The 22369-nt window shown below is 41.3% G+C and overlaps 1 protein-coding gene and 1 long non-coding RNA gene across 5 annotated transcripts in view; one reads left to right on the top strand and one right to left on the bottom strand.

Annotated features, from left to right (window-relative positions):
- Window positions 1-5683, top strand: part of LOC106726839 — a 25115-nt gene extending 19432 nt beyond the window's left edge. For all 4 annotated transcript variants that reach the window (XR_001362955.1, XR_001362956.1, XR_001362953.1 and 1 more), the window contains exon 3: window positions 5283-5683. This is a non-coding gene — a long non-coding RNA (uncharacterized LOC106726839). The remainder of the gene's footprint in view (window positions 1-5282) is intronic.
- A 6-nt stretch (window positions 5684-5689) lies between these two features.
- Window positions 5690-22369, bottom strand: part of NR4A3 (nuclear receptor subfamily 4, group A, member 3) — a 36317-nt gene continuing 19637 nt past the window's right edge. The window contains exons 8-10 of the mRNA XM_014543196.1: window positions 18800-18999; window positions 16774-16952; window positions 5690-8533 (exon numbers count right to left, since the gene is read on the bottom strand). Of these exons, the coding sequence (XP_014398682.1) occupies window positions 8286-8533; window positions 16774-16952; window positions 18800-18999 (627 nt within the window). The 3' untranslated portion in view covers window positions 5690-8285. The remainder of the gene's footprint in view (window positions 8534-16773; window positions 16953-18799; window positions 19000-22369) is intronic.

Here is a 22369-nt window from a genome sequence, read left to right as displayed (position 1 = left end):
TCGGCAAACTCATTAGTCAACAGAGCCAAATATCAACAGTACTACTTCAAAATAGACTCGCCCAGGCCGAAAACCGACTTCTGCGCATGGGCCATGAAGTTTCAATCGCACTGTACGTGCGCCCGCACGTGGTATTTTGTGGAGGAGCCACACTCAAGGGTCCAAAAAGCCGCATGTGGCTCGCGAGCCGCAGTTTGCCGACCACGGATCTAAGGGAAAAGAGGTCAGGGCCTCTGACTAAATAGTCAAGTATTACATGTTTTAAAAATTCTTGGGGCACACCAGTTGAAAATCTCTGACTTGGGCAACTGGGTGAATACAGGAACTACTTACAGAGATTGGGAGGACAGGAGGGGCAACTTTAGATGGAGATCACAGACTTGGGTTTGGTATGTTAAACAGGAAGTACCTGTGGGATATACAGGTCAAGATATCTGGAGGCATCTGGAACCTCCAGGTTGGGAGCTCAGAGATAAGGACTGAGTAAGAGATATAGATTCAAAAGTGGTGGTTGAAGCCATGAATAAGACTACCCAGGATAGTGGGAAGTATTAGAGGAGAGGCAGGCCATTGACATCCCCTAGGTAATAGCATTATTTAAGGAGAGCAGGGGAGAGGAGAGGTAGGTGCTCAGAGGAAGAAGAATCTGGGTATAGCCATTTTTTTTTCTTACAATGACTTTCATTAGAATGTTTGTCTCACCTTCCCCTCTGGATTATAAACTCTTTAAAGACAGGGACTGTGTAAACTTTAATAGGTCCCTCAAACAAGAGTACATTGATTCAGTCTGTGAATAATCAGTGAATTCCTGCCAGGATTCTGCTTTGCAGAAATCCAATGTGATCAAAGCTACTAGCAAGATGTTTTCCCCAAAAACTTACATAATTTCCCAATGGACAGTATGGCAGATTAAAAATAAGTGAATAAATAAAGGGGATCATGTATAATCCACTGATATCCATGCTAATCACATTAACCACAGTGAATTAATTATACCTGAAAACAGATGCAAAGTTAAATTCCTTAGAAAATCAATTCATTAAACTCATATTGGAATGCACAGTCAACAATCCCATGTTTAGAAACTATCAGCATGATTTGTGGCAACTTCTGATTTACTAAAGAAACTGCTTAAAATATTTTTAAAGGCAATTACAATTACTGTCTGGCATTTGATGGAAAGAAATATCGTCAGCATCGTCCCTCGTGTGTCAACTGTCACAATTTTCTAAAATTTTTGGGGCAAAAAATAGGCAGGCTCTACTATTTGCTAGGCTCAATTAGGGTTAATTCAATGTGTGTCTGCAAATAATAGTGTTTAATGTAATCTCTCTAATTACAGATAAAATGCATTTTCAGTCATGCTCATCACTGACAGTATTTTGGGATAAGTTAAACTGACAGCTGCTTTCTACAGGAAAGGAAAAAACAAACCTTGCTTGAGGTTGTGCTAATTTTCACTCTCTCTATCTTTTTTTTTTTTTGCATTGAAGTTCAGAAAAATATGAAACTAGACACTTTGGCTCTAGATAGATACCAGCTTTGGAAATCATGACATAGTCTATCTCTTGAGAATTTGGTATGTTTCCCATCTCCCACCCCCATCAATAAATATTAACTTGAATTTACTCAACAAGCATTTTCTAAGGGTTTCAGGGAACCAGGCATTATGGTAGGCCAGTGGTTCTCAACCTTCCTAATGCCGCGACTCTTTAATATAGTTCTTCATGTTGTGGTGACCCCCAACCATAAAATTATTTTCATTGCTACTTCATAACTGTAATTTTGCTACTGTTATGAATCGTCATGTAAATATCTGATATGCAGGATGTATTTTCATTGTTACAAATTGAACATAATTAAAGCATAGTGATTAATCACAAAAACAATATGTAATTATATATGTGTTTTCCTATGGTCTTAGGCGACCCCTGTGAAAGGGTCGTTCGACCCCCAAAGGGGTCGCGACCCACAGGTTGAGAACCGCTGTGCTAGGCACTTAAGAGATTGAGAAAAATGATTCTACCAAAACTGTCCTCTACAATTGGCCCCATGAGCAAGTCAAGCTTCCTACTATACTAGACATATTAGTCACAGTGACAATATAATCACAGCCCCTACAAACAGAAACTATTCAAGTTATAATATTTTCCAAAGGGTCAATGCATGTTCTTCCTCAGTCACAGCTGATTGGACCAGCCATGACCCCAGGGCACCAAATCCACAGATTGTTCAGGGATCTCACTTGGCCTGGCATGAAAAATTGAGCTGGACCGATTACATTTTCTCTCTCAGGAATAGGAATTGGAAAATACTGAATAAGGTGGTGAGTGGCAAAAGTGAAATTAGATAGTGATAAGAGAAGAACCACAAGACAGAGAGAATTACGACCATGAGGGGGCAGGCTGCATCCGGTCTATGAGGTTACGAAGAAGCAGAAAAACAGGACCTAATCCAAAGGTGAATGAATCAAGGAATTAATAAATGAACAAATAATTGTGACCTAAGATGTCTTTGAGTTTTGTTTTTTTGTTTGTTTGTTTTTTTGGTAGGCTCAAAACATGACTGATTCACACTGAGTCATTATCTTTAATACTCCTGGCACTTTAAAAAAACAACAACAAGATTATGGACATGGAAGCAGATAGACTTGGGTTCAAATTCTACCACTTACTAGCAGAGGGACTTTAGCCCCCAAACAGTTTTCTTTATGTTCTCCTTTTGGATGAGTACTAATATTTTTACAAGTTTGAAAATTTAAAAAATATATGTGCTTTGAAATTGAAAAAAAACAACCAAAAAAACAAACAAAAAAAAAAACAAAAACCTATGCTGCATATGGGCTATTTTTCTTACGTCCTTTGTATCTTAGTTGGGATTTTAGTTCAGCTTTCAATAATGGAAAAACTCTAAATAACAGTTTTTTAAACAAGGAGTTTCTTTTTCGTGAAAAGTTTAATATAAGAAATCCAAGACTTAAAAGGGTAGCTCTTCTCCACAAAACTCAGAGACCTGGATTCCTTCCAAATTATTTTTCCGCAGTTCCTAGAGGAGGTACCCTTATCTCTATAGTATAGTATAAGTAGCATTCATGTTCCAGATAGAAGATGGAGAGGGAAGAGTAAGAATAGGTGAATGACACCAGGTATTGCTTAAGATAGTTTTCTAGAACTTGGGAAAGTCTTATGTATGATCTTGAGGTGGAAATTAAGGAAAGATCCAAGTTGCACTTCTAGAAATAGGGATGATACCAGAAAGAAGTACAGCAAGACAGTTCATTAACAGAGCTAAGCAAACAGACGTGGCACCTTAAAGCCAGGGCTAATGTAAAAATTGGCAGAATTTGAAGATATCGCGAGGAGGTCTTTGGACCTCCCTATTTGTGGAATAGGGAGTTCAAAACAATCCTTCGAGATCCTAAAGAACAGAGGCCTCAGCTAATGTGGGTTACAGTATAAATCAGACATATTCCAAGACCAGGGCTATCACGAGCCATCCTAAAATGTCACCTATCATGATACTACTCTTGATTCTTCTCCAAGTTGAAATTTCTACCCACAGAGACACTTTCTGGGGCCAGACAATAATCATGTCTCTAGAAGTCTGCTGTCAGATGCCACCTGGAAGGAGAGAGGTATATAGGGCATCGTACCCAGATGACAATGTCACTTATATCCCATTGACCAGAACAGACTGCCAAGACCACCCCTGGCTGCACAGAAGTATGAGAGAAACATGTTTATCCTGAGTGGCCATGTGTGTGGCCAAATATTCTATTTCTATGTAAAAAAGGCATGGCAGCTTTTTATAAAGTTAAACCTACCCAGCGATTCCACTCCTATGTATTTACTCTAAAGAAATGAAACATGTTCGCACAAAGACTGTAGGCATCTCAGTTTTGCAAGATGAAGAGTTCTGAAGATTGGTAAACATTGGTGAATGTGTTCGACATCCCTGAACCATATACTTAAAAATGGTGAAGATGGTGTTATGTGTATCTTACCACAATTTTTAATATATTTTAAAATTTGATTTCAGAGAGGAAGAGAGAGATAGAAACATCAATGATGAGAGAGAATCATTGATTGGCTGCCACCTACACACCCCCTATTGGGAATTGAGCCTGCAAACTGGGCATGTGCCCTGACTAGGAATCGAACCATGACTTCCTGGTTCATAGGTCGACACTCAACCACTGAGCCACCGTGGCTGGACTTACCACAATTTTTAAAGAAGTCAACATCTAGCTTCTTGTATTATCTTTGTGTATTTAACTTATGGAAATTCAACTACAGGCAAGTACCCCTTATTTAATCCTGACCTTCTTGCCTCTCTACCCATTCAAAACCAAACTTTTGCTCCTAGCGTCCTTTCTTTCCTTTTTTTTTTTGCCAAGCCCCTATATTTAAATTCATATGCAAGATGATGCTTCATTATCTCTCATTTTTTCTTACTAATCATATTTTATTGCTGAGGAAATGAAAGTACTGCTGAGCAGCAGAAAGATGTTTTGTTTGGCTTTTAGGCCACACATGGCACTTGGATGTCACAGAAAATGCTTTATGCATAAACTGATGAAGTAAATCACGAGAGCTCCACATTTCTCTTTTTGAACCATCAAAACACAGAAAAATGTGTTTGCACTAACTCAATATATGCTGTGTGGGGTAGAGTTGAATGAAAGTTGCATTTGCGTTGCCCACAGAGAGGGGTGTCTAGCAATGTAGTAGTAATGGCTCCCGCAAAAAGGCAGAGTACCAATCAATCTATGAGAACTCTAACCTTATTCTTGTAAATTCTGATTCACAAACAATTGATATCCCATCATCTTGATATGGAAACAAATCCTCCATACCCCTAAAGAATACACTTAGACGATAAATTGTTAGCTCCATTTAAGTTATATACACTTGAAACAAAAAACAGTTTCATACAACTGTGCATTTGTATCTCCTCAAAGCACCCAACAGTGCTTTGCCTGCAGGAAATAGTCAATAAATGGTTATCGAATTTAGACTGTCCTTCTTCCCAATCAGTGAGGTTTAATATATTTCCAATTGGAATGTCTATTAATTTTTCAGCATTAGTAAGCCTTTTAAAAAAATCAATCTGGGGATGTATTTAAGAGTTCACAGCAAATACTAGTACATAAATGATTAAGAAAATACTGGTAAATTAAGCATGCTTATTCAACACACCAGTAGCCACTGATAAAATGTAATTTAATTTAATCATTTAAATTTACATTGTTAATGTACAAGAGCATTAATTTCAAACCACAGGTTAACACATACTAAAGAGCAATGCTGTCTGAGGAGCAGAGGAACTCTGGAAAACTCTGCTGTCTGAAATGAAAGCAAGGCACTCTCCACTGACAGCTGGTGGATTCCTGACTTCCGCCCACAGGAGGCCTGTTCACGCTGAGAGAGCTCTTCCCCAAGGGAGGAATCACCTGCTTTAATTCTTGCTGTCCTCTTCTGAGCTAGTTCGGTCATCCACTCTGTATACACTTGTGTGTCCACATGAAGACAAAAAAAGAGAGTTGAATTGAGAGATGGCGTGGGAGCCTCCCAAGGCTCTCATAGTTGCAATGACTATGGAAGACAGAAGAACACTGGCTATCATCTTTATTTTCAGCACTAAGTGTCTGGGCCTATCACTAAAAATCTTCATTGCTTCCAACCAATCGTCAGCACTAAGTGTCTGGGCCTATCACTAAAAATCTTCTTCATTGCTTCCAACCAATCAATACTACGGTTAAAAGGTCTTTTTCCTTAAATCCGATGGGTGTAAAAATAAAAAGTAACAGCATTTCTCTAGAGCTCTGTGTGTGTGTGTGTTTTTTCTTTTCTTTTTCAGACATGACAAAAAAACAAGGACTGACTTTCCAATACTAATGGTGCACGAAAGGATTATGTATGCACAGTACTTCTAACTCATTCAAATTCAACTTGAATTTGGTCTGAAGCTACCTTATATGAAATGTTAGCTTTCCTGATATCGAATAATGTTTATTATGTTCGCATATAAGCTGAAAAAAATTAATGCAAAAGTACTACTTTACTCGTGGTTATTATTAGGTAAAATGTAAGTATTTCTGGTTAGTTTAAAAAGCCTTTTTTCCTATAGATGCAGTAAGGTGAGTAAAAAGACTATGGAAAAGAGACTTAGGTCCTAGACTTGATTCTGGTACTAGCTCTTTGACCTGGGTAACTCTTTACCCTTTGCTGGGTCCGTTTTCTCCTCTGTGAATTTTGGGGTTGGGGTGGACTAGCTGGCAAGTCAGGCCCCTTCCAAGTATTAACATTCCAAGATCCTAACATTCCAGATGCTATCATCTTGATATAAAAATAATAATCTTTCATAAAAGCTCACACAAACATAATATATGATCAACTATCAGAATGACTCTTGGAAGAAAAACATATATGGTTCGCTATCTGGGTTCCTCTTTGCAGCAGTTAGGCAATTCATTTGGCATTTGTTTGATTGTATAATTTAATGACAATATAAACAGCATAGTTTTGTTACTTTTCCTTTAAAAAGCAAAAATGACTCAGAGCTAACAAAAACTACTGTGACATCAGTTTGACATTCAAAGTTTGTTTCTTAGCAAAATGGCCAAACATATTTTGACTTGATACAGAATATATAATATAAAGACTTTTAGACCTAGAAATCTTCAAACATTATATTTGAATTTAGCAAAACATAAGCAAAATTTTAATATCAAAGTGCTAAACAGTACTGCCTTAAAAGTCACTGCAAATGAACCATAAAATAACCGCATGGGAAGTAACATTTATTGTACAAATGGTTAATAAAAAGACACATTATAAATATATATATGTAACCTGCTATATTTATATATATTTGCTTATTTAATTTCTAGTTGGCGTATCCAAGTCACTGTGAACACCCCATTTAAGTACTCTGTAACTCAGCTTCCAGGAGCTGGTGGTCTTGCAATAAATACAGGCAAAGCTATTACAATATAACGTGCATACAAATGTTTATACAAATAAGAACACTATGCAACAAATCATCTCATAGTAATATGGCATTAACAGTATAAACATACAAAAGGGAGTACGAACACGGAATGTTGAAACGCAGCCCATTAATCCTTCCTAGTACTGACATTCATACTACTTTTTAAAAAATAAGACTTGCTTACTCTCCATAATTGTCTCTGTAACTGATAACAAAAATTAAATTGTATATATTAAAAACCTTATTACCCCTGGTGTTTACCCTGTATGATCCAGTTCCTATTTTTTGCATGTTCTTACCTAGGAACCAAACACTTGAGACTCACTGAACGCGGCTGGGCTTCAGCATGACTGTGTCAGTCAGTTGCTATAACTGAAGGAAGTTTAGGAAACACTGGATGGGTTGATAGAGCACAACCAAAACAGTTGTATGTAATCCATCTTATAATCTGAGCCCCCTTCGGGACAGCTGGACAGTCAGGGCAGGGATCTGGATCCGTAAGAATGGCCCGAAATCTTGGATGGACCATACCTCAGAAGGGGTCTATAGGGCAGGTGGACAAAAACCTCTGCTAGGAAATTAGCACTTGTCCTTTGCTAACTTGCCTCCTTTTTATTTCTGTATAAAATAAAGGAGAGTTAATAGACAAGACTTAGTAAGACAGCACTTTAAAAATTGCACTTGTATATGGAAGCGAACAGCCATTATCATTTTGCTATGTCTGATTTATAGGTTATCGTCCATCTTTCACCATTTGTTAAAATAAAGGAAGAAAGAAATTAAGACGAGGGAATTTCTGCCTTGTTTGCACCACATACGTACCCTTGATACAGGAAGTATATTCTAAAAGCGATCATCTCAAGACAGGTCCTACCCTGGCGAACAACCCTTGGCTGTTCTTGTTTTTAAATACAAAGCAACTGTAATTGTATTCCCCAGAAACAGTTTTCAAACAGTTATATTATTCTTCTTTTTTTTCCCCCTGCTGGGATAGCATCATCCAAAAGTGCTTTGTTAGCAGTTTCTTAGAAAACCCTCATGAACTATAACCCCCCTCCCCACCCCAAACCCAAGCCTAAATATAAAACACAACCCCAACACAATACTCTGCAAGTTTTCTGGCTTTAGGTTGTAAGGAAAAGTGCCAGAAAAAAAAAAAAGTCTTTCATTTTGTCAGGAGCTGCTTTTTCTCTTAAGGAAGGACAGGAATGGTAGGTGTCCAGACCCCTCCCTCTGCTGCGTAGCAAGCAGGCGCTAGCAGATGAGGCGGCTCCCTGCTCAGGCTGCTCCTCTCAGTAAGGCAGGGTGTCCAGGAAGAGCTTGTCGATGATGGAAGGTGGAGACACCAAGTCTTCCAGCTTCAGGTAGAAGATGCGCTGGAGACCCAGGGTGCAGATCTTCCGCAGTTCTACCAGGGCGCCCAGGACCTTGGGCTCCGTGGGCTCCAAGGCCTGTCCCTTACTCTGGTGGTCTTTTAAGCTGCTCGTGATCTTGTTGCATAGCTCCTCCACTCTCTTTGGTTCTTTTAACCCATGTCGTTCTGCAGAGGCATAGAAAAGGACGCGTTTAGGAGGCAGTTCCATCTTAAGAAACTGTGAATCCCTAATCAAGGCCTGTGTCCTGTTCTGCCAGTTGAGATGGCATTTTACAAAGTGCCCTCCCTCTTAGAGGTAGTTCTTTGAATCCCAGTCTGTCACTCACTGTGTGCCCTTGAATAAGTCCTTTAACCTTTCAGCCCTGGTTTCCTTATAAAATGAAGATGATAACATACCTAATTCAGGGTTTCTGGGAAGACCTTGGCCCCAGTTATCTCAGTCAAAGTTTTCATCTCTCAGTACATTTACATGTAGAATAATAATTTGTGAGAGATGAAAAACATCCATCCAGTTGGAAATCACGTTTGAGTTTCTAATTTTCCCAACATTAATGTTTTTAGTTGGGAATATTTTTGTTACAAAAGGTACTTTCTTAAAGCATAAGTCATCAGAAAAATGAAGCAACTCTCCAGACATTTTTTTTTTCTTCCTCTCTTGCCCTAAATTAAAGGAGGCCTGGGGACCAGGAGATCTGCCTTCTTCCCAAGCTTGGCTAGTCGTGTTTGAGTTTTTCCCTTTCTAGGGCCCATCTTAAAAGGAGGAGGTTGGACTTAATGACCTCTAAGGTCCCTTCCAGCTTTGAGGTGTTAAAATTATATTCAGGTCCAACCATGAACATTGCCAGCAGCATCTCAATGGATTGTAAATCTAAGACAATGCCTGACATGTGGCAAATGATATCGTCAAAAACAAAACAAAAAAACCAATAAAGTCCCCTAATTCCCAAGCTTTGCAGTGTATAATTTTGCTTTCTCCAGGAAACTAGCAAATCAGTCGAGAGGCAAATCTGTCCCCATGGTTTACCTTTACTCAACACATGCACTCAAGAGTGAACTTCAAGAGTAATCCAGCCTGCAATAGTGTTCTGCCTCAAAGTTTTATTTGCCCTCCAAAGCAAAAAAAACCAAAACAAAAACAAAAGCAGAGTGCAAATTTGGCAGTATATTTCAAGAGCTATAACATGTTCGTTGTCTCTGACCAAGTAATCCCACTCACGGGAATTTATCTGAAAGAAAAACTCAACAGGAGAATAAAACTATATGCATGAAGATATTTTGGATAAGCATTATCTATTTTAAAAACTAGGAAAAGATAAAGGGTGGAAGAACAGAGGAACCATTAAGTAAAAATAGGATGTCCACGTAATGGAAGGTTCTATAGACACCAGAAAGGACAAATTACTAACGTTACGAAGCAACATGGAAAAAATACATAACATCACATTAGATAGAGAAAAGAATATGAAATGGTCTCTAAGATGTGATTACATCTATGTAAAAATTATTTCTTCATCTAGAGAAGTATGAAAGAAAACGGAAAAGTGAAAATATTTATGAGATTGTCAGATAACTCTTACCTTTTTTTTTTTTTTTAAATTTCCAGGCTAATGTTATTTGTCTAACAAACAATGTTAAAATAGAACAAACGGGGATTCGATCCTTTGTGAAGCCCTCTCCTAGCTGCAACCTGATCACACAATCATCTTGCTGACAGTACATTCTATTAATACTGAGCCGTCTCAAATTAGGTTCAGAGCCCAGAGGGAGGTGCTTCTCCCAGAATAAAATACCAATCCATTGATTTAAGCTTTCCTTTTCCACGCCTCATGTCTTGAATTATATTCAAGATACCATATTCATGATCAGCATAAAGGAACTGAGCGATGTTGATGGCTGGATTTCGGGAGAGAGTTGATTATGGAGCCCTGTACCCAGACTTTCTCATGGCCAAACTCACAAAAGGTGCCTCGGAGTTCTCCCTGCTCTCCAACCAGTGGTGACTGCTCAATAACTATGGCAACCATTATTTATTCAGTGAATTCAAGTGGAGATCGATACCTCCTGCCAGCTGGATCAGCCCTAGGCCTGGAATTCCTTGAGGAATTCAGACACTCCTGTTAGAAGCCAGAGGCACCTCCTTTGTTGTTCTGAACAGCTACTGGATTTGTGGCTTCTTTACTTTTTCAAAAGGGCTGAGACAAAATTCAGTCTCCATGCAAACTACTGCCAGCAGCCAGCAAGGTTTTCAAATCACTAGGGAGTCACTAAGTGTCTAGGCGCTTCCTAGTAATTTGAAATTCCTCAAAACCCCCATCACTGACATTTTAGCTTAAGGGACCCCCTTTCTTCTCGCAGCTTGGTAAACATGGCTGCAGAGCTGATATTCGGAGAGTTCACTAATTCAGGAGGAAATCAGACATTCAAATTTCCCCCTTCCCTAGGAATTATACACAGGTTTTAGTTTAAGATCTTTGTCCACCATTAAACAAAACAAGCTTCTGGGTGTTTCTTGCATTTTGATCTACATCATTTTTATCCAATACTTCAGTCTTCTAACTCAGCTTTATGCAGTCAAAACTTTAAAATACAACTTCTAGAAATGGTTAAGTAACGAATTTATGTGTCAGAACCAAAACAATTTGAGTCATTTAGTTCAAACTCCCACCTCAGATAAGAATCTCCACTACAAGATACTACAGAGAATGCTGGGCACCAGCTGGACTGGGAGTTTACTATTTCGCCTGATAACCAAAATACAGGGGTGAACAAAAGTAGGTTTACAGTTGTTCGTATGGAAAATAATGAAATAATAAATAATAATACAAGAATAAACTCTCTTTTGCATACTCACAACCGTAAACCTACTTTTGCCCGCCCCTGTAGATTTGAAAGCACTTTCTACAACACTTTTACCTAGATTATTTTATCACACCCTCACAATAACCCTTTGAATTAGGCAGGACACACATAATCTTTATTTAATAGATCAGGTAAGGCTCAGGGAGTTAAGTTACTTGCCCATGGTCAAAATGAACAAGTGGTTAATTTCTTTCACTCCAAGTCCAGAAATACCAGGCTGCCTTGAACATTATGTTAGAATGTCCCTCCTCGTTCAGCCTCCCTGTAACTCCCTCCTACACTTTGTGTACCTCATTAACTAATTGATTAATTACTTCTTTCAACAAATATTTATGGAGGACTTATTTATAGCCACTGGGGTCAGAGCAGTGAACAAAACAGACCACAGATCACACTTCTAACCTGTATGGTACCTAAGGACACTGCTGGATTACTGGGGATTTAGCTATCCGTGCCACAGACATCTCTGCTAAGAGAGAGAAGAAGGGGAGGCACGGAAGAAGAGGAGAGAGAGAGGAGAGAGATTTTAACTTCACCTAGTGAAAATCTACTCATTCTTAAATCACAGATCCCATTTTTTTCAAGGAAGTTTTTCCCTTTTACTCTCAGTCTAGATTATTTTTTCTATTTTTTTTTCTCTGAAGGATAGACAGGTAGAAATCAGACATTTATGTGACTATTACCTGCCTCCTCCTTTAAATGTAAGCTCCATGGGGGCACGGACTGTGTTTGCTCACGGTCGCATCTCCAGCACCAAGCCTACTGCATGGGAGACACCAGAAGCACAGAGACCAGGCCCCACAGTGGATTCACTCTCATGCTCACTCCAGGACATACAGTCATTGAGTACAATAGCCTGTCCTCTTTTTCTCTTCTTGCTATGAAATTTTATATGTGGTTTAACAAATGTTCAAAGCAATTTCCACTTTTCCCCAAAATGTGCTGAAATGTTCCACTTTCATGACCTTGTTATGCTGTTCCCTTGGTTTGCAATGTCCTTCCTCTAGATCTTGCCATGTCTAGAAACCACCTCCTTGGGAAGCCATTCATGATCAGCACCTCCAACTTTCTACACCCCCAAAATGTTAGCAGTAATCTGGACTTCCCCTGCACTGACTCTGTCCCTTTTAAGGACCTGAGCACTAACCACCATAAATGAGTTCATTGCATCATAATCAGATATGACTTCCTAGTAACCTATATACTTTCTGACAGCAGAATTCATGCATGGCTCATCTTAGCATCCCTGGAGACTGACACTGTGCCTGAAATATAGACAGCACTCAATATTTGTTTAATGAATGGATACTTATAAACTGACAATTTCACACAAACTTTTTATTTGGGGGGGCTTCTTATTTGCTAATCACAATGAACTGCAACCAGATATCACCTCATTGGTATCCCATCAGAAGCTAAGCACTTTCATTACTCCTGGGACAGGGATATGGCACTGGCAAAAAGGAATGGGTAGGGTAGATGAACTGGGACCTAAAAACATTTCACAACCACAACTGTGGGGAACTCCCTTTTACTGTACGGAGGAAGAGTGATCTGAAAGAAACCATTTCCTGCCCCACCTCACCACCAGTCACATAGAGAGAGGTGGAGGAAGAAGAAGAAAAAGAAAAAAAGAGCCATGTTTGTACAAACTAGCAATACTGTCCATATTTGTAATTTTCCTGGAAGCAAGATGGGTTTGACTTTTAAGATCCCATTTCCTTTCATGAGTTCACTGTGGTTTAGGAACAGACAATTTTGGGTTGTCTGCTTTCTGATGCCAATAGCCCAACTGATATCCCACAATCACCCTTTTTGATCAATGGAGTTCATTCAGAAGTCAAGATTTCACGGGAGCCCATATTCAAATGAAATTAATATCCACAACAAGACACACTGCTGTTTCCCAGGCATTGTCTTTGCTGCCACTTCCTGATGCTTTCACACATTTCAAACTCCTTCCCAAACAGCAAATCACAAAAAGATTACTGTCAGGTTCAGAAATGAGAGCAGGGGGACTTATGTTATAACCACAGCACCTAAAACAACCTGCCCTGCACAGGCTGGCAGGGCTGCGGGCAGGACCTGGAACTCCACCATAAAAGACTTGGCCTCTTTTAAGTGCAGCTTAATTACTTTAATATTACTGTCCTTTTTTGAGCCTCTCTCAAACATCCAAGGAGAAATTCACCAAACACACTGCCTTCGAAAGCCACCACCAGTTTCCTCGTGTCACTGAGACTGATTTTTGGACCCCAAAGGGAAGGGACAGGCATATGCCTATTTGAGGGAGTCCCTGTCACCATCCCTCCAGGATGGAACACAGGTGGATCGACTGCCTATTCTGAATTCAGTTTGGCTGCATCACAAACCTAATTTTACATAATCCTTACTGCTGCCTCATGGAATACATGTTGCTTTCCCCATTTTACAGATGGGGAAACTGAGGTTCAGAGAAATAAAGTATATTACTCAATGGCACCTACTTATTAAATAGGGGATCCCAGATTAAAACCTGGGGGAGGTGCTGGATCCCAAAGTCCATGCTATATCTGCCATAACAGGCTGGTATGAGCTCCCTCCTTCCTGAGCAAGTCTCCACACAATGGGCAGCAGGCTGAGCAGCCATAACCACAGGACACACAGCAAAGTGCAGGCAGAGACAGGACTGGCACCACCTTCTCCTAATCCAGTGATGGCGAACCTTTTGAGCTCGGCGTGTCAGCATTTTGAAAACCCTAACTTAACTCTGGTGCCGTGTCACATATAGAAATTTTTTGATATTTGCAACCATAGTAAACAAAGATTTATATTTTTGATATTTATTTTATATATTTAAATGCCATTTAACAAAGAAAAATCAACCAAAAAAATGAGTTCGCGTGTCACCTCTGACATGCGTGTCATAGGTTCGCCATCACTGTCTAATCCCTACTCTGTATTCTCAGCACTGAACTGTCCAATGTTCTCCAGGTTGGGACTTCCTGGCCTCACAGTTGTCTACTAATATTTACTTAAAGAGTAAAACAAACAAACAAAAAAAGACATAGACTTCAGGCCCGCCTCTTAAACTACAGCTCTCACACCTGGACTGGCCTTTTCCCTTGGAGTCTCTTTTCTGCTACAATTTGTGCTCAAAACCCACTGCCAGAGCAGATCGTTCTAAAGTGCAAGCTTTCACATGATGCTGCTCTGGTCAAAACTTTCCTGTGGCTCCCCACCGCTCTCAAGATCAACTCCAACCTTCTCACCTAGGCGTGAAAGGTTCTTCATGTCCCACCCCTCCCTTACCTAGCATGGCAGTCTCATTTCCCATAACTCTCCTCTTTTTAGAGATTTCCATCCTGGAACTTATAACAGCCATAGTTTCAATGGCTTTAGCAAATTTTTATTTGTGCCTAGAAATCATGCTCCTTCCATTTTAGTTTGGCGATATCGTATCCTCTTTTGAGAAGACCTCATGTTACCTCTTTTGAGAGACCACCCCCCACCTTTGGTCTCTCAGCACTTTGTACCCACTCCCTCATCCCCCCCCACGGCACTCAATACCTTGTACCACATGCATCATCTCTGAAAACCCACTGACATGCCCGAGTGCCTAGATCAGCGAACACTTGTTGATTAACTACAGAGATTTGCTGATTTCCATAGAGACGTGGCAATGCACTGGGTGTATTTACAGAAAGCCAAGGCTGACTCTAGATGTTGTTTCTGTGTGTTTTTTTCTTAATTAACTAAAATCCATACTCCCCAGTTTTGAATGTTTAACTGTCCTAGGAAGAGCTGAATGGTTTTGAAACTGAGCTGAAGAGCTTTAGTTGAGAGACAGCCTTTGAACCCATTTCATTGCAGTCCTGCTGGAGTGATATGCTTGTCCTTGAATGTGCTTATTTTTCTTCGGGTGCCCCCGTATGCCATTTGAAAGTCCTTTAAATGGAGTCCATAGCCTTTAAGACTGCCTTTATTTTTGTTGTGTTAAGGTCTCCCTTGGAAATCTCTGTCAGGTCCCATCAAAAGAAGGGAGTTTCTCAGCCAAGACCAAAGACCACCAGGAGGAGGTGAAGTTCCACTTGGAATACCGAGGGGACAAGCTAGTGTCTGATTCCTACTGTAGCACATGCCATTTAATTGTCTTTGCCTCCATGTAAATCGTTCAGTGATGAACCAGCCTAGCATCTTAGGGTACTCAGACATATCTCACATTGGCTAACAGTGAGGTCCCAAGAAGGTGCATGGAAACAATGCACATCTCTGATGATCAGGAAGAAGGGCCCATCTTGCCAAAGGATGCATTTGGTCCCCTGTGAAACTCATCACCTGCCTGAAAAGCATGTTTTCTACAGTCAAGAGGGTATCGGATCTGAACCTCAATTCTTAGTCCAATAGCCTAGGCCAGTGGTCGGCAAACTCATTAGTCAACAGAGCCAAATATCAACAGTACAACGATTGAAATCTCTTTTGAGAGCCAAATTTTTTAAACTTAAACTATATAGGTAGGTACATTGTTATTAACTTAATTAGGGTACTCCTAAGGCTTAGGAAGAGCCACACTCAAGGGGCCAAAGAGCCGCATGTGGCTCTTGAGCCACAGTTTGCCGACCACGGGCCTAGGCTGTGCTTCAGTCTGATGAAAAGAATGGGAGGTGAGCCCCAGGTGTGGCTAGCCTCTTAGGGAGCCTCCACTTGTCACTGCCTCAGCAGGCCCCAGTCTGGCCAAGAAGGATGAGATCACACTGGAAACTCTGAAAGTATCAAGACACAAAGGGAGCTGGGGCCTTGGGTCTCAGGACCAGCCCCAGGAAAATAAAATCTCCTCTCTTACCCGATATGCCTTCCTAGTCCCCTCTCCCTCTCCCTCTCCCTCTCCTTCTCCTTTTCCCTTTCCCTTTCCCTCTCTACCTCTCATTCCATCTTGGTGCCATTTATGTCCCAAAAGATAGAAAGAGAGAGAGACATCTAATGACAGAAAGGCATAATATAGAAATTGAATAAGTATTATGCTCCTGTTTCTTAACTTTTAAAAATTATTGAGTTGAGCCATTTTTTGCTGTTTACAAGTATCCATTCTCTCACTCCCCTGCCAATCAGAGTTGTAAATCAATAAATAAAGGTGTGTTTTATATGTGTAGTTCTTTGGTTTTACTTTAGGTCGATAGCCAAGGACTGGGGAGAGGGGAAGACTTGCCCTCAGTCCCACAGGAGCAGGCTGGCTAAGCTAATTTTCCTTAGAAACCCTTGTGAAGATAACCCTGAAGCAGTAGTGCAACTCTCAACAGAGCGCCTGTGGAAATTTAGATGTTCCTATATTGGGCTTGTTGACAATGATAACTCAATAGGAACCCTCTCTACCTGGAGGTTCATGACAACAAGCTGCAGATATACGTCTCTTGTTTAAATTAAGTAAAATGTCGCAGATTTCAGAACAGTGGCAGTCATTTTCCTAATTTTCTGGTGTGTATGACAGCCGAAGCCAGACTCCACCTTAACACAAGAAAAGAGAGAAAGGAGGATGTGGTAGCTTTGGGTGACAGCAGGGTGGTGCTTACCTGTGATCATGCTCAGTGCTGACAGGCATGCTAAGGCTTGGATATCAAGGTTCAGGCTCTGCAAACTTAAGGAAAAGTCTTTAATGGAGTCGAGCCACTCCCCAAATCCACGAAGGCACTGAAGTCGGTGCAGGACAAGTCCATTGCAGAACACAAACTTATCTTCAGCAGTGTTTGACCTACCAGAGAAAGTCATGGGGGGGTTAGGGGGTAGAAACACATTAAATAGGTCTGTTCAGTCTATCCAATGGGATAACATCATAATGCACGGCCCCCAGACAGTGTTCAGAACCCAGTGTGGTGCTGTCAAACCTGCCCAAACACCCTTGATGAACACCCACCACCACTTGTCTGTGCTAACTTCCTGAGTGAGCACCAATCCCTGGGGAAGCTGCCAGGCCCTGTTGTGGGCTCACCTGCTTTCCACAGTGGGCCTCAGAGGGCTATTTCTAAATCTGTCCTGAGAGTGTATATCAGTCCATAAGTATCCCATACTTCTCTCATGAAAGGTGCCCTGGAACTTCTAGTTGAACATCACCACTCAGCCGGGGGGCTCTGGGCGCTCCTTTACTCTCTCTGGGTTTCCTTTTCCTTATGTATTAATAGGAGTTCTAATGGCTACCTTCTAAGATCGTTGTGGGAATTAATAAAATACAGGATCTGAAATCATGCACAATGCCTGGTATACAAGAGGAGTCTTAGGTGTAATTAATTCTGAATTCTATGTGGTCCTATCTTTAACCTTAGCCTTCCTTTAATTTTCAAATTGCTTTCCACATATTTATCTCTTTCAGCCTACTGCACTAACAAGTTAATATCTATCACTATGTTTCTTGGATGCATAGTTTCATTCATTCATTCACTAGTCAAGTATTTCTTGTGCACCACGTATGTGCCATTCCTAGAGCCAGGCACTGGAGGAAACTTGGTGACTAGAGCATGCATAGTGCTTGCCCACATGGAGTTAATCATTTACTTAATCCTATGCTGCCTGCCTAACAGATGATAGTCACATCGTTGGCTTGGCTCCTTTGTATAGCAGATTAGCTGTAATGATGCTAATTACTGGCACTCCAGTTGTAATTCCCCCTGTCTCTCCCACAGATCCCTCCACAGAGGTACACAAGGACCTCTCAATCTCAGAGTTTAAAACCTGGACCTCAGACCACTGGCATCAGAATCACTGGAGCATGAGTTAAAATGCAGATTTGTGGGCTTCTTCTAAGAGAAACCAATATAGCTGGGAATGAGGCATGGGAATCTGCACTTTAAACAAGGATTTCTGCTAACACAATATGAAATTGGAGGGGAGGGTAAGGAAGAGAATGAGGGGGAAGGGACATTCTTTCTCTATAATATTTGGTGAAATGTTGGTACCATCTCCTAAAATTACATAATGGCAAGGAAGCAAGGAATCTAAAATGTTACTCATGCTGAGATTCCAGGTCCCAGCTTTTTGGAAAAGAACTTCCGCTTGTGTTCAGTGTCACTGAGCATGAAAGGTTGAACCAAATCTTTTGATCTAGGAGCTATTCTCTTGGAGTAAACACTGGGGGTTGAGAGGCAGTGGGAACTCTTTAGAGCTCCATCTGGTGTACTAGAACAGTGACTTGTAAATAGAAACCCATGAGGTAAATGCAATGTTCTCAACAAATACGTGCTCCCAGGAAATACCTTACGCACCATGGGACTCTATAGAATCCCAGAGTGTTGGCATTACAAGGAGCTTCAGATATCACCAAACCCAACCTCCTCATTTTACAAAGAAGGAAACTGAACTTCCGATGAGGCAAGGGACCTGCTCAGGGTCGTACAGCAAATCCATATTAGAACTGAGGGTAGAACCCAGGAGTCCTGGCTTCCAATCCAATGCACTACCCACTACTCAGCTTTTTAATGCCTGATCATATTTGATATTTCCTTCCTGAGCAACCTTCTCTCTGATGACTCATTTGCAAACACAGCAGGTTTCAAAGTTCTTCAAAGGAAGGAGTGAACTGAAGGTAGATAAAATAATAGTAATTACCTGATGGAAAGTCTGAGAACAAACAGCTCCAAAAAGGCTGATTCTATAAGTAATGTCTGATCTTCTTTGGGGAGATCAGTAAATCCAGGGATCTTTTCTGCCCAGCTTCTGGATACGTCAATGGAGGCTGTCAGAAGGTTGTAGAACTGTTGTACATGCTCAGCATCTGTGCCTGCAGCGGCCTGGTCAGAGGGACAGTACTAGAATGCAAACCACAGGCAGCAGCATTATCTCAGTTCAACGGGGATGACAGCATCATTTGCAAATGGGCTCTCCCACGGCTGTCTAGACCTGAATCCTTACTCTCAGGTCCCACAGTTGATAAAACCCGTTGCATTCACAGTCTCATCTGATTCTCACATGGCCCCATGATATAGCGTGAAGGTTGTTACCATTTAATAGACAAAGAAATTTGCTGAAGTCCCATCAGTGCAGTGGTTTTCAGTGCTGACTGCAATCATCTGGGGAGCTTTAAAAACACTCATGTCTGGGTCATCGCCACAGAGATTCTAATTTAACTGGCCTGGGTTGAGGACTGATCATTGGTGATTCCCAAGGGCAGCCAGTGTTGAGAACCAATATCTCAGGGGTTTGTGTCTGAGTGAACCTCCAGCATCTATTGACTCCACTAAAGTACAGCTGCCTCCAAACAAGATACTTAATTAATCCATGGTTCTCAAAGTGTGGTCCCTGCACCAGCAGCATCAGCAACACCAGGGAATGTGCCAGACAGAACTAAGGAAGAGGAGAAGAGAATGATTTTCGCTTGCTGTAGATAGATTTCTGTGAGAGAGACAAACCAGGAAGAGGAGCAGGGAGGGTGTCTCAGTGGCAGAGCCCAGGCACTGTGTGCCATCAGACTCAGGACTGTGGCTACTTAAATTAATGAAGTTAAAATAAAAATTCAGTTCCTCAGTCACACCAGCCACATTTCAAGCTCCACAGCCACATGCGATAGAGAACATTTCCATCACTGCCAAACATTCTATTGAACAGAATTGATCTAGAAAGTCCCAGGAGAAGAAAGATACAAGTAGGAATAAAGTCTCTACCCAGCTTTTGGCTATTCTGGTAGAGTCAGGGTTTTGCCTGAATCACCGGAAGACAATCTTTCCTACTTCAGGCAAAAAGATTGATACAGCAAGGTAATCATCAAGGGACAATAAACAGCACAGACAGATCTGCACAACACGCATGTAAATATGCACATCATTTCCTTCGCACTAAGAGCTGCGGGTGCTTTTGCATCCCTTCTCTAGGTTAATCCTCCTGGGGTATGGATTTTAATTCTCCTTTTATAAATGAGGAAACTGAGGCCCAGAGAAGCTCACTCGCACTAAGAGCTGCGGGTGCTTTTGCATCCCTTCTCCTGGGGTATGGATTTTAATTCTCCTTTTACAAATGAGGAAACTGAGGTCCAGAGAAGCTCAGAGAGTCTGAGAGTTTCCAACAGTGGTATAGCCAAGACTTCCACGTGGCCTTGTGGTTTCCAGTCCCAGCTGTTAATATGCCTGATGTTACTAGCTGGTAGCCCATGGTATAGTTTTAAGAAAGCATTTTATTTTGCTCTAATTGGAGGTCTCCAGGTATGCATTCATTTGGTCCCATGTTTTGTCAGCAGCACAGTGACTGGCACCTGATTGACTCTCAATCAGTAGTTGTTGAATACTCTTCGATGAAAGAAGAGTCAAGGGAGCGCCTAGACTTGCCACAATCTAGTGGTCGGCAAACTCATTAGTCAACAGAGCCAAATATCAACAGTACAACGATTGAAATTTCTTTTGAGAGCCAAATTTTTAAAACTTAAACTATATAGGTAGGTCCATTGTTATTAACTTGATTTGGGTACTCCTAAGGCTTAGGAAGAGCCACACTCAAGGGGCCAAAGAGCCGCATGTGGCTCTTGAGCCGCAGTTTGCCGACCACGGCGAATCAGCCAATAAGCAGCCAGGTCCTTATTGTAGAACTACTTAGGTATGAGGAAATGAGGCACTTGTCTTAATTGGACTCCCCCCACCCCCACCCCACACACCCTTTTGTGCTTTCCCAAGAGGCATCATGAAGTAACAAAAGAAACATCGGACAAAGGAGCCAAACTACTGTAATCCTTGATTTGTCCAGGCCCCTTATTTGTGAAGCAGTGTAGCTTTGCTGCCTACTTTAGTTATCTGGGGCAAATGACTTCGCTTTTCTGAGCGTCAGTTTTCCCCTCTGTAAAATGGGGACAATGCCTTCCTCAATATTTTGTTGGGATGATCAAATGTGATAATATATGTGAAAGGCCTGACACATGGAACACGTTTCACAAACGATGACAGGGATGCTACTGATAACGGTTTTGATGCTTGACACTCTCACTGTCCCTCAGCCTCCACACTTATAAAATGGGAGAAGGTTTCTCCTTTTCAGCCCTGACTATCTAGGATCCTGTGACATCAGGTCCAGTTCAGAGCCCTGGGTCATCCCACTCAGTGCCCAGACTCTATGAAGCCCTGGATGGGCTTTTGTAATGGGTTCAATGAACCACGGGAGAAAGAACCAGTCTTCCTTCCTATGGATAGTCAAGGATGGCAGCCTGATCCTGGTGCCGGGTACTTCCCACCACCTCCTTTCAGTTCACACTCCCTATATTCACTGCAGGAGAGTGGGAAAGGGGATTTTATTTTACTTTCTTACTTTCTCCTCTGATATTAACCTAATTCCACATGCTCTCCAAGGGCAGGATGAAAATCAGGGCAGGACCACCGTTAGAAAGCTGACAGCGCTACATGTGAAACTCCCGAACGAGTGATAACATGGAGCAGAGGCAGCAGATCATGGGGTCCTCCTCCAGGCTCAGGCACTGACTTGCTGTGCAGCCCTAGACAAGTCACTTCACTTCTCTGGGCCTGTTTCTGCCTCTGAAGTAGGAAGTGACTGCCCTAGCTGACCCCTAAGATTCCTTCTGCCTCTTGCATGCAGCCATTTTTCTATTATTGATTTCTAGTTTAATTCCATTGTGGCTTGACGGCAGACATTGTGTGATTTCTTTTCTTTCTTTTTTAATTGTTAAGGTGTGTTTTATGGCCCAAACTATCAGCAACCTGGTGAATGTTCCATGTGCTGGCTCTTGCATTCAATGATTCTAAATGCAGCTAATCACACAGGTATGAAGTTATTGCCTAGAATTTTTTTTTATTGATTAAGGCAGCGGTTCTCAACCTGTGGGTCGTGACCCCTTTGGCGGTCGAACGACCCTTTCACAGGGGTCGCCTAAGACCATCCTGCATATCAGATATTTACATTACGATTCATAACAGTAGCAACATTACAGTTATGAAGTAGCAACGAAAATAATTTTATGGTTGGGTCACAGCATGAGGAACTGTATTTAAAGGGCCAGAAGGTTGAGAACCACTGGATTAAGGTATTACATATGTGTCCTTATCCCTCCATTGCCCCTCTACTCCCCCACCCCTGCCCTCAACCCCTGGTGTCTGTGTCCATTGGTTAGGCTTATATGTATTGCCTAGAATTTGACCTTGATTCAGCATTGTTTTGTTTTAAAACAGTGAGTAAAATGGAGAGAAA

This window comes from Myotis brandtii, unplaced genomic scaffold (assembly GCF_000412655.1).
Source record: "Myotis brandtii unplaced genomic scaffold, ASM41265v1 scaffold320, whole genome shotgun sequence".
In the NCBI taxonomy this organism is placed as follows: domain Eukaryota; kingdom Metazoa; phylum Chordata; class Mammalia; order Chiroptera; family Vespertilionidae; genus Myotis; species Myotis brandtii.
This window is presented reverse-complemented; position numbering and strand designations above follow the sequence as displayed.